A 13210-nucleotide genomic window follows, 5' to 3' on the forward strand; every position below is an offset into this window, starting at 1 on the left:
GTATAAATAGTTTTAACGAACAAAAAATGCACAAAGTGGCATTGTTACATGCAGAGAGAGAACTATTACCTCTTCATGTCCCACAACAAAAGTTGCATTTGTACTTCCAAATTTTAGAGCAAATTTAATATTGTTCCCTTTGCATCTCACATATTCATCATTATCTTAACAGAGAACAGCACCCACTATATGAATGGTAAGAGACATAACTACCTCCCACTGCAATAGTTTTGTAGGTACCTGTCGTCTTAAAGAAGCAGCATCCACAACTGTCATATCTTCAGGTGTTCCCTCAAATGTTGTATCCACATTTGAAAGACCGTATCTATGATATGAAAGAGATAATATGTTCAAATGATACACAAGTAGGGAAGGAATTAAAGGCACACAGGCTCAATGGGCCACACATGGCATTTCATACATGCACTGAGGCATTTTAGGCCCTCCCTCCCAATTTTCACTGCTGATCTTGCACTCAATAAAAAGCTGTAATTTCATTCAATGCACTGCAACAGGCTATAACTGGAAAGGGAAATCAATAGCTCTTTTGTGCTCACACTGAAATTTCTTTGGCACATTAAAGGGACTCTCTAGATCCTGATCAAAATATACAGTTTTTTGTGTGGTTTAAACATTAAAATGTTTTACCTTTAAGAGGAGTTTTAGAAGTGTTTTTCTTGAACAATTCTTACAATGCCCTTCTATGCAGAGTTATTTCAGTTTGAGCCCACTGATTTGTCAAGATGCCCTTACTCAAGTTCATACATATACAATTTGCTATTCAAATCAATACAAATAGCTATTTTTTTTTTCTTTGTAATTGGTTTCTATCAAAATTTGACCAAATTCAAGCCCTTGATTACTTTTCTTCCTAGTTTCTTTCTGTACATCAATAAAAAAAATGCAGCTTCACTTGCCTCAAGGGGATTTCCTGACAATTTCAGGAGTTTTAATAACATTTTCTTAGGTTTACAAGTTAAGTGTAAAAAACTCATGATCAAGCTGTGGACACAAAAATACTTATATTTAGCACAATTTGTCTTCAGGATATGTTTTGTAAAGAAAACATAATATGATGAATGTATCCAATAGCATATTTCTACCATATATATTTAGGAAAAAAGCCCTAAGGGATTATAGTGACTAAGGCATCATAATGAGAAACTTCCTATTTTAAAAAAATCTAGATTTTACTCATAATGTTCAGATATATCATGATGTTACCTGTAATAAGCTAAAAAGAATTCTATTGTATTGTTTTTTGGCTAGCCCATCCTGTTGATTGTATTGATTTACACTGTGTAATTTGCCAAGTCCTAATGAGAAAAGTAGACTATAAACATAAATAAATAAGAGGTGGAGCAACCCTCACTCTCCAACCTGTTATTGTACTGATATTGGCTGATATTGGTGTGCATGAGCTTGGACAATGAAAAAAATCAGTTAAACTTTTTACCACAGGGTGCCTATAACAGCTGATTTCAGTTTTAACAATTCTTTTGTTTTAAAACATTCCACAGTATGCATATAAATATACTGTGCTAAGAAGAATCCATTAAGGAGAGATGTTTAACAGGCCTCATTTCATAGAATATTTTCAGAGTTATACAAGACCTATTGTCCATATGACCACTTGACCTGCTCAGTGAGTCTTATGAAAGAAAGTCAGAAAACAGTGTTGCACTTGCCTGTAACTGTTGTTCGTCGAGTTTTTTCTGTGCAGACACACATTGGGACTGTGCTTGTGCAGGTCTGTCTTGGAGAGAGCTCTTTTAGCTCTGAAAACCTTGGAAGCGGCACTCTCACCCGACTGCGCATGCGTGGCCTTTCCCGCCCAAAGTGCACAAGATGCAGAGCCCCTTCAGCCCCCAGTTCTCCTATACTGCCAGAAGGTTCCAAAATTATTCTCCTCCTCACAGCAGGGTAGGAGGGAGGGAATGTGTGTCTGCATAGAAAGAACTCAACGAACAACAGAGCCAAGTGCAACAATGTTTTCGTTGTCATTCTTCTGTGCAGCCCCAACAAGGGAGGGACCTGGTGCCTCCGTTACAGGCTATTGCGCGATGGGTGGCTGAATCGCAGAAGGAGGCAATGCTGATGCGGCTTGCAACCAGGACATGAACTTGTGCCAGACAGATGCTGGATGTTGGAAAGTTGGCGTGTATGGCCAGCTTGGAACTGAGGCAGCCGATGTAATTGGAGCTGAAGGCTGAAGTGGCCAAGAGTATGGTAAGCATTGCTGAGTCGGCTGTGAAAGAGTAGATTGTGCTGCAGCTGGCATTACTGGAACGGAAGGAGGGACAATGGGCCTCAGATCCGAATGCAGAGGGGTAGAATCGGGAGCTGTCAAAAAGTCTGGTTCACCCGTAAGGCTATCCCCTTCATACTCTGGCTGGAAGGCGGGAGGGGGGAGGAGTAAATGCCGGTTGAAGAACTTCCTCCTCTATTATGAGAGAGGGAGTAGAAGCCGCCGAAAGATGCTGTCCCTGGAGGGAGTGGAGGCGGGTCTCTTCAAGTGTTTAGACTTTGCCTTGGCCTTCTTTGGAATGGGCTCCGAGGAAGCCCTTTTGAATCTGGCCGTATCCGGCGAGCAGCGTTTTGACGAGTCCGACTTTCATTTTACAAAAGAGTCAGATTGTTGGAGCTTGGTTCCCTTGACCATCAGATCCAAAGAGGGTGGAACTGAAGATTTTGCGGGTTCCTGTTGGTCTGGTTCCAAGACCGCCGACTCGGAATGAGTGGCCAGGGATGTCTGAGCGGTAGGTAGCCTTGTTGGCTTAGAAGGGGCTGACAACACCATTTCCCACAAAGCCGCTTTTAGGCGTGCTGCTCGGTCACTACGTGCCTTTGTAGTAAATCTCTGGCACTGACGGCAGGTGGAGACATTGTGAGACTCGCCCAAGCACAACAGGCATAAAGCATGTTCATCAGAGTGAGGCATTTTCATTTTGCACTTGGAGCACTTTTTAAACAGTGCCTTCTGTGACATCTTGTTGATGTACACCGAAACGATCAGCTATAACAACTATAAGCAAACTCTAACACTATAAACGTACAACTACATAACTGCATAAACTATCTAAACTACAAACTACAACTATAATCCTAAAACTAATGGTCGGAAAGCAAGGAGCGGAACAAAATACAACCTCTCTCAATACAACTGGCGGAACAAAATACAACCTCTCGCCAATACAACTGGCGGCGAGAAGAGAACTGAGGGCTGAAGGGGCGTTCCACATCTTGCACACTTTGGGCGGGAAAGTCCATGCATGCGCAGTCGGGTGGGAGCGCCCCTTCCGAGGTTTTCAGAGCTAAAAGATCTCTCTCTGAGGCAGGCCAGCGCAAGCGCAGTCCCAATGTGTGTCTGTACAGAAGAATGACGACAAAGCTATGAACAAAACATCTATTTGTGATGTCTGGATGCATTCCCAGCATTTTATGCTTGATGTGGGAGAGAAAGACAGGGAAGCAGACTAACTCCCAATTAACAAATGCTTTATTGTCTACTTGTGAGGAAGCAATTTTTACTTATAATGAGCAGCTATACAAGAGGGTATCCTGGAAAAACTCTTATACTGTCCTGAACACTGAGGTGGGCAATGACATGCATTCCACTTTGCTTCTTCTGTGCCTTACTGCACTCTCAAATGAGAAACCTTGTAGGTACCAGATTTTGACACTAGTTGAAACATTCTGTGTTTTATTAGTTTCAGAAATGCTGTTGCCAGATGCTCAGGTGGGTCATGCACAGTCCTTCAGGTACTGAAATTGTAAAGGATAACTCATTTCCAATATTTTTTAAAGATGTGATGCTATAAAAAAAGAAAATGAAATAGAAATGTCCAAGCTATCTTCTTTTCCTTTTCAATCGTACATGTTTTTTTCAAAAAGCAGAACCCCCATTCTTCCTGGTCATAGTCAGTTTTCATAAGTAGTCTAATAAAAAAAGATAATTTCTCAGCATTTGCAGCAAATAGCAAATTCAACACAAGCATTTTTATAGTTCAGTGTCCATTCTGGGTAGTGGAAAATGAGAAAGAAAACTTCTCAGATGCAGAGTAAGTCCTTTTATCTGATTACACCCAATACAGTCAGCTACTGAAGTGAAAAGGCAAACTCCATGTTGTAGATTATTAGGAAAGGGACTGAGTACAAAATGCTAAATATTTGGAATACCATGTGCAGTTCTGGTCACTCTAGCTCAAAAAAGATACTGAAGATCTAGAAAAAGTACAGAAGAGGGAAACCAAGATGATCAAAAGTAGGAACATCTTTCCTATTATGAAATGCTGGAGACTCTAGAACGTTTAAGTTTACAAAAAGAAGGCTACGGTTGGCGGGGGGGGGGGCTTAATGCAGGTTTATAACATTACTCATGAGGTAGAGAAAGTACTTTTTCTCCCTCTCCTATTAGTCCCTGGGGGCAATCAATTAAATTGATGGGCAACAGGTACAGGATAGACAAAAGAAGAGTTCTTTACAAGTGATTAAATTGTGAAATTCACTGCCAGCAGAGGTAGTAATGGACATCAGCACAGAAGGCTTTAAAAGAGGGTTAGATAGATTCATGAAGGAATGGTCCATCCATGGCTGTTTAGTCAAGGTTGGTAAAAGGAGACTCCACATTCAGAGGCAGTGAACCTCTGAAACTCAATGCTAGGAGACAGCACTGGGCAAGACATTGACCTCTGCGCCTTGCTTGCTGGCCCTCCATGTCAGCTGGTTGACTGCTGTATGAAACAGGATGCTGAATCAGATGGGCCACTGGTCTGATCCAGCAGGGCTCTGAAGGAAGCAGTGGAGAGAAAAGAAGGAAAGAGTTGTGTACCACAACCCACAGGCATTATTTGAAAAAATACCATTTAACTTCAAATACGAAATTCTGTTTCCTATTATCTTTATACCTAACAAGCCTAAGGATTCTGTGCAAGTTTCGTGTATTATGTGCTGTCAAACATATTCAAGAACATACCAACATTTTAGTAATTCTGAAACAAACGCTCGAACTTGAAACACTCTTTCATGTTAACATCAATGAGAAACTGACCACTTACTTTAGTAGCATAGGACTAGGCCCTTAAAAACAGCAGGGGCAATTCTAGGCACAGGACATGTCAGTGAAAGGATTTTAAACTCATCAGTGTGCAGATGAGTAGGTAGAAAGGAATTCAGAACAGGCCACTTAGGTATAAAAGTTTTTCAATATGCTGCAGACTAAACATTCTTATCAGGAAATAACCTTATTTATGCTTATTTTTTATTTGTATCCTGCTATTCTCCTTGATCGGAGACCCAAAGAGGCTTTTCACATTGTTCTTCCCTCCTCCTCTTAATCCTTGCAAAAACAACCTTGTTAGGGTGGGTGAGGCTGTGACTGGCACCAAGACACCTGGTAGGCTTCCATGACAGAGTGGGGGAATCAAACCCTGTTGTCCAAGAATGTAGTCTGACATTCTAACCACTACAGCGCACTGGTCCTACTGTACAATTTGAAGTTTAATTTTGAGTACGTAGTCAGGAAGTGATCCTTGTCAGGTTCTGTGGAAGATGAATATAGGATATTATGACTAACTAAACACAAGTTTACCTGGTGTTGTCATGAAGAAGGTTAGAGGAAGTGACAGCAGACGACCCACCACGTAACACTGGCCTAAGGCAAGTTTTTGTAGACAGAAGATACAAGACAGAAACAGGAAACAGGAGAGACAGAGAGAGAGAAACAGAACAAAACAAAGCCCAAAGTCAAAGACTGCTAAAGTATCTCTATTATATTGTACTTAAACGCGACAAAGTATTTTAATAAGATACAGCATTGTTTTAAAAATCTTTGTAGCATTAGGTAAGGTCATTGATTGTGTTTGTAAAGGGGTCAAGTATCAAGCAGGAGTAAGAAGAAAGATACTAGAACAGTTAAAAACTAATATAACTGCAGCGATCCACTCTAATCTCTCCACATTCTCTCTATTTTATTCATTTAAGTTCAGTTTATTCATTCATTAATTTAAAACATAGTCAGTATGTAGAGCATTCTAACAAAGTTTCAAATAGATATATTAATGCAGTGTTTAGGGGGAAAATCAGGACATTTGCCTATTGCTGACATAACAGTACCAGATGAGCCCGCCATATTGTGGTATTTGCTACTCTAAGGTACTTAATACTTTTTAAAATGACTTTTTACTTCTGCTACACTCTCTGCTATTGTCATACTCTTAGTAACGAGAGAGAGCTTGATTTATTTAAAAACTTAAGTTTGGTGTGAGTTGCTGCCAGCAATAGGCCTACCAAAATGTGGCATGGATCCACTTTGGTTCCAAACTTGGCCAGCATTACACCTGGCTTCACTTATTTTAGCCTGCACATAAAACAGCCCCAAGAGGTTCAAAGCCCCCCCCCCCAAATATGCTGCTCCAGCAATTAGGGGGTGATTGATGGTACTCATCACCAAATCTGCCGCTTGAGTTAGGACCTCATACAGCTACTCTGTCCAGGTCTGTTTAAGCAACTTTAAGTTCCCTACTATAATATGAAGGAACACAGATCTGAAAGGACAGGAAAATGGCACCTAAATGCCATTCAGAGGCAAGTCTAATAACTGAGTATCTTCTGCTACCAGTTCCCTACCTAGTTCTCTCCCCTTCCTCCTCAATGCTGGCTGTTTGTCATAGAAACTGTTAGTATATCTGCTAGCACATTTTTGCTACAAGTTTTTCAGTTTGCGTGCAATTTTCCATCACCTAAGAAATATTTCAGTATGGTGTGAAGCATTTTTGTTCACACAAATGGTTATGGAACATTGAACTCCGTATCTTCCAAATTTTGAAACCATCTTGTGCTTAAATTGAAGTAAAACAGTTGCTGTCCTAAAAAACATCAACAAGATTCGAGACCAATAGCACCTTAAAGACTAACAAGATTTTCAGAGTATAAGCTTTTGAGTTAAAGTTGCCTTCATCAGATACAAGTAGGGACAATGTTTTCTAGGAGTTATATAACTCACAGTGCCTTCCTAAACAGAGTTAAACTTTCTAAGTTCACTCAAGTCAATGAGCTTAGAAGGGTATAACTTGCTTAGAATGGCACCATAAATTTACAACGACCCTCAGCCTTATGCAAAACAATAATCTATGGGCATGTTCAAAGTTGCAGTTCCACAATCAAATAACTTCTTCAAAAACTACAACCTAACTTAAAAAAAAAATCTCTCTGACCCAGCCTCACTGCCTTCCTCTAGCATACTCTCAGAAAGGCACATTATTCCTAAATTAATATAATCTGGAAGTCTGAAGAGACAGCTAGCAGAATAAAGGGCTTATTATTTCTGAATGGCATGTGTATTACTTAACCAACTGCACCAACACATACAAAATTCTATTAGAGAGAGAAGACAATTCCTGTTCACAAGTATCCTGGGCTCAGCTTAAACTGGCACTCAGAAGCCACCAACATCTATGTTTTATTGTAAATTAATTTTTTCTTGTTATTTGCTATGGCTGTGCTGAAGCAATAAAAGTAAATTAATTTTTATTAAAGCCATTAATTAATACTAATTTATTTATTTACTTGCAGAACTTGGGAACCAAGTTTTTCTCAGAGCCACTTAGGACAAACTGTTTTCCTGATCTTTGTAGTTAGCCAGGTTCCAGTCTCCAAATCAAGTTTTTAAGCTACTAGTTACCTAGATTTTCATTCTCTTGGTCAAAACCAAAACAAAATGAATATTAATAACTGTTAAGTTCACCATTGTGGTGTTAAATCTACTTACAAAGGAAATATACATTAAAAGGCACATAGTGTGATGAAAGTCAATTGCAGCCTTCTATCAAACTGACTTCTTGACCTTCAATAACAGATAATACAATTGAACCTGTGTCCCAGCTTATTATACTGAAAGTTTTCCTGCCAATGACAGTAGTAGCCAAATATGGGGTTTGGGGCAGCAAGATTTGAGACCAATAGCACCTTAAAGACCAACAAGAGAAATACAGAGCATAATGACATTAGGACATGCTACAGAAGGGGAAGAATGGAAATTCAAATGGGGCCCTACCATTCTCTGTCAGCCTTATGCACCCTTATAATGTATAGATCCACTCTGGTAAATGTTTAAAGGGAGAGAGATGGCATTATATTAAAATTTCCAAATACATTTGCTGAAGTAATATAATAATGTCCAAGCTTAAGATGAGTCCACAAAGGCAGGCACATCACTTGTGGAACACATCATCTAGGTTCTATAGAGCTCTACCAATACAACAAATTTTTCTGTATTCCTAGTGCAACCAACTGAACTCCCTGAAATATTGCTCTTGGGAAACATGGAACCCTCCAGAACAACATGAGAAACAAAGAAGGATCTGCAGTGCGTGCGTGCGTGCATAATCTGCTCCCCCTGTTCTTGTATTGGTAAAAGTGCTTTAAAACACTTTTCATGTGTGTAACGCAGTTCAGACATAATGCACCTATTTTTTGTAGCATCTGGAGTCATCTCAAACACATTATCATTTTAAAGAGATATAATTAACACATTCACTTCTATCATTAAGTGATAAGCTGTCAAGTGAGGAATTATAAAGGGATATCCACGCAACTCGTATGAAATGGCTGCTATTAAAACTATTTTCAAATGGAGAAATTTGAAAGTTTGGACTTCTGTGCTGTTTGTGATGCAGACAATCAGCTCCGGTTTTAAGAAGGAATGGAGTGAAGATGGTATGCATTTAGCAACTTAATTTTTATGGCTAGGAAGTGTGGTAGAGGGAGAGAAGCAGGCATCCTCATTCTCTCTTACCCTTCACAAATGCAGAACATGCGGGTTTTTAATAGAACTATCCAGCTCAAAAACTGTAAGTGAAACACTGCAGCAGATGGCAGGTTCACAAATATACAATGCTACCTTATAGTATCACTGACCGAGTACGGAGGCTGGCAGCTGCTCTTCTAGGTGTCTTTTCCAATCCTGCAAGGAGATGCCAGCAGCTGAACTGGAAACTTCCTGTGTGCAAAGTATAGGCCCTATCATTGGAGCGATGGTTCTCTATGATCTCATCATCGTATCTGCTGACTGGAAAGCATTACTCCTCTTTTAAAGAATTAAATGAATGCCTCATCATCGTGAGTATCTCAACCCTAACTCTTGCTGCAAGTTTTAATGTTCCACGTAGCAGCATTTGGAGCTTTCTGCGTATTTCTTCCAGTTCATCAAAGTTTTAGTTGTTATCCATTTATTTAAACATTTACATCCCACCTGCCCCTTTCAGCTCAAGGCAGCTTACAAATGCTTCAAATGAAACCCTTAATGTGTAATATGTCAGTTATAACACAATGAACCTTCACCTGCAGCTCTACTCCCATTTAATGCTCTCGTAGACTTGCAGCACTTTCTAAAAACCTCTAGAGAGGAAGAGTCTCTTACATCCTCAGGGAGTAATAATGTGAGGTTCACTATTTAAAAGCAATGGGCTCTAGTAGAGTCCAAGCAAGGAACCCTGGGGGGCAACTAGAAGATTATGACCCGCAGAGTATTGCTAGTGTACAGGGATATATGAGGAGAGATTATTAAAGCTTTGCAAGTCTTTCCAAAGGAATAATGGCACAGAAGTCCAATAATCACTAGCCTTCTTGTTCACGTCTATTTCTAATTTACTGTATCCACCTCTTAAAGCTTGTATTCATATTTTCTCTCTCCTCTACCCAGTGTCCCTTATTGCAAACATTATATTCAGTTATTTACAGAATTAAAGTCCCCTAAAATAACCAGAAAATGGTATGCTTACTTTCTTATTAATTAAAACAGAAGATTGTTAAAAATGAAAGTTAAACTGACTCATTTTCATTGTCCAAGTTAAATGAAATAAAAGGAGGTAATGGAAAATATGGACAGGATTAATGTAGGGCTTTGCTACTAAGTTTTCACTGCCCCCACGTATGTTTATCAATGTTCCAGAGGTAAGATACTTGCATAGTAATGCAAGTATTCAGTGTTATAGACATGTTTCAGATGTGTCAGAGGTATTTTGCCCACTTCAAGTAGTTTTCCCTACACCAGGAAGATCCCATAAAGTCATTTTTCCCCATAGGGAATGTTGCAGGGGAGAGGAAAAACATGAAAGAGTTAGTCTATCATAGTATTAACTCAGCAGTGATAAATTCTCAATATTTATTTAGCAGTACAACATGCATCAAACGTAAGTAGTAGGTGAAAAGCCGGTAAAAAAACCCCCAACAAAATACATTTATCAGAAAATATTCTGAATGGAGGAAAGTCAAAACAGAAGTAAAATCAGATATTCTAGAGAACAGAACAAAGCCAAAATGCAATTATTGTAAGAATTCATACCTTTAAACAGTGAGAATATGCTACGAAAGCCAATAAAGCAACAGTATAGTTTGAAATATTATGAAATAAGCAGCATTTGTAGCCATGCAAGTGATACATTTTTCCAAATTTCACATTCCTACATGCAGATTAGAGAAGCTTCATTCAAAACAGAAACATGTATTGGAAAGGAATAAGAACATGTCCTTTTTTTCCCAAAATGAGTTTTGTCAAGGAAATATAATGAGAAGTAATTTTTTAAAAAACATTTAGACTATCTCCCAGGACACTACTGTCAATACGCATAACAGAAAACTGTCTATACAATGTATGGAATTTTCCCATGAAATCTTAAAAAATAATTTTAATTAAATGTTCAGTGAAGCTATTCAGCAGGGATTTATTTTTTCAAGTGCCCTTCACTGATTTGGATCAAAAAAGTAGGCCATGGAAGGTAACTAGCTGGGAGCCTGTAAAGAATGAAGGGGGGGGGGAGCTCACCCCACTCAAAATTTCTGCCTCTAGGATTCTCTATGCTCTGAGGAGGACTTTGCGTATGCAAAGTCTTTTTAAATCTTTATCTTTTTAAATGGACTCAGTTGCTCTCAACATTCCATCCCTTCTGGAATATATTTAGCCTTCACCAGGCTGTTATTTTGGTTTATTTATAAAATCATGTTTTTTTTCCTGCATACTTGGGGAGTCCCCCAGAGTACATTAGAGTACCTACTCTACCCAGAGTTGATAGATAACCCTATCTTATCTGCAAGTGATCTGGTTTTGCGGCCTTCACAAGAGAGCAGAAAACAGTCATTTTACTATTAGATACAGTGATTACAAAGGCTATCCTAGCTTTCCTACATCGCAGCATGTATTTAAATCTGAGAAAGTAAGACAACCAGTATGGTCTGGTCTATCTTCTGCCATGCCCTCTCATGTGGTCTTTAATAAGTCAACATCAATTAATCTACTGCTTCTAGTGATCCAGACTGGAGAACTGTTAATGCAGAGACACATGAAACAAAGATTGTAAAAGTGAGGTATAAATGACTGACTGAAAGCCTGCCTCAGTTTGCCACAATGAATCTAATACGAGAGTATGCTGTACACCTATTTTATCTGGTGGGCAGAATTTGAAACAAACTATATGTCCCTTTACAATTTTTTATCAATATCAGGACAAAAACAAAGTTACTATGTACATATTCATCCTGAATTGAAACATGTTGGATCCTCTGAGTTCATTCCACCTGTGAGCAAAGTCACTTCCTATGTCTCTAGTACATCTGCTTGCCCGACAACCAGTTGTTTCCAATGAGCTCTTGTGCAAATAGAAGTGCTAGCATTATAGGGGGTGAGCTCTGCTGCAGCCCAAGTGATGTTTGTGTGGAACATTGTCCTAGGATCCAAGCCATAAGTGATAATCAAGTGTCACTTTGCACATATGGAATGTGTGAACAGCACACTCCATTCACTTCAAAATATGGGACACTTCTGCATGGCCATTTCTACAGAGTACATACAGCTACTCCCAACTAGGGGTGTGCGCTTTGGGAATCCGATTCGGGGGAAAAGCTCGAATCGGACCCAATCCAGAAAGCTTCGGGTTTTCCGAATCGGATTCAGAACTTCTGAAGCAAAGCTTCCCGAAGTGTTCGTAATGCTTCGGGAAGCTTTGGGTCAAACTTTAAATGCCCGTTTCTTTGCCGCTGAGCAGTGGCAGGGAAAGGGGCATTTAATCAGCTGCTTGTCGAGGGCTTCCCCAATGAGCGGCTGAGTGCCTGAGCTGCTGTTGGGGCCAGGGTACTCCCCGTCCCCATCTCCAGGAGCTGACGGGTGGCAGGGACAGGCATATGCCTGCGAGCCCCAGCCGAGCGCTCCCTCTCAGCCACAGCGGATGGGGACCAGGGACTTGCCGGCCCTGGCAGCTGACAGCAGGAATGCAGGCATTTGCCTGCAGCCCCCGCTGGCCCGGAGCTCTCTGTCAGCCACCACCGCCAGGGCTCGGGAAGTCATGGGCCCTGGCAGCAGTGGCTGAAAGCAGCGGCAGGAACGCAGGCATTTGCCTGCAGCCCCCACTGGTCTGGAGCTCTCTGTCAGCTGCCGCCGCCGGGCTCTGGGAGGTCCCGGGCCCCGGCGGCAGTGGCTGGAGGCGGTGGGAACACAGGCATTTGCCTGCAGCCCCCACCAGCCTGGAGCTCTCTGTCAGCTGCCGCCGCCGGGGCCCGGAAAGTCCCAGGCCCCGGTGGCAGTGGCTGACAGTGGTGGCAGGAATGCAGGCATTTGCCTGTGCAGCCCCTGCCGGGCCAGAACTCGCCATCAGCCATCGCTGCCATGGCCCGGGAAGCCCTGGGCCCCGGTGGCAATGCCTGATAGTGGCAGCGGGAATGCAGGCATTTGCTTGTCGCCCCCGCCAGTCTGGAACTGTCAGCCGCTGCTGCTGGGGCCTGGGAAGTCCCGGGCCCCGGTAGCAGTGGCTGACGGCAGCGGTGGGAACGCAGGCATTTGCCTGCAGCCCCCGCCAGCCTGGAGCTCTTTGTCAGCCGCCGCCAGGGCCCAGAAAGTCCCGGGTCCCGGTGGCAGTGGCTGACGGTGGTGGCGGGAATGCAGGCATTTGCCTGCACCCCCCGCCAGCCCAGAGCTCTGTCAGCTGCAACCGCCAGGGCCCAGGAAGTCCTGGACCCAGGCAGCAGCGGCTTAAAGCCGTGCTGAGAACTGACTTTGCCTCCAAGTCTCCTCCCCCCATCCCAACCAGCTAGAGGAGGGTAAGGGGGCTCTGAGGCGAAGCCTGTTCCGCTGATAGGTTTAAGGGACCAGCTTGCAAGGCAGGGGCCCTTTAAACTATCAACTGTCTGGTGGCAGGGGGGAATCTCCCTTGCTGCCTGCCAG

The 13210-nt window shown here is 41.8% G+C and overlaps 1 protein-coding gene across 5 annotated transcripts in view; it reads right to left on the bottom strand.

Annotated features, from left to right (window-relative positions):
• The window catches only part of MFF (mitochondrial fission factor), a 34901-nt gene that overhangs the window by 1807 nt on the left and 19884 nt on the right, over nucleotides 1–13210 (bottom strand). For 3 of the 5 annotated variants that reach the window (XM_054982796.1, XM_054982798.1, XM_054982794.1), the window contains 2 exons: nucleotides 5591–5653; nucleotides 241–325 (listed from right to left, as the gene is read on the bottom strand). In XM_054982796.1, the coding sequence (XP_054838771.1) occupies nucleotides 241–325; nucleotides 5591–5653 (148 nt within the window). The remainder of the gene's footprint in view (nucleotides 1–240; nucleotides 326–5590; nucleotides 5654–13210) is intronic. The other 2 variants (XM_054982799.1, XM_054982797.1) reach the window with 1 other exon arrangement.

This window comes from Eublepharis macularius, chromosome 6 (genome assembly GCF_028583425.1).
Source record: "Eublepharis macularius isolate TG4126 chromosome 6, MPM_Emac_v1.0, whole genome shotgun sequence".
NCBI classification, from domain to species: domain Eukaryota; kingdom Metazoa; phylum Chordata; class Lepidosauria; order Squamata; family Eublepharidae; genus Eublepharis; species Eublepharis macularius.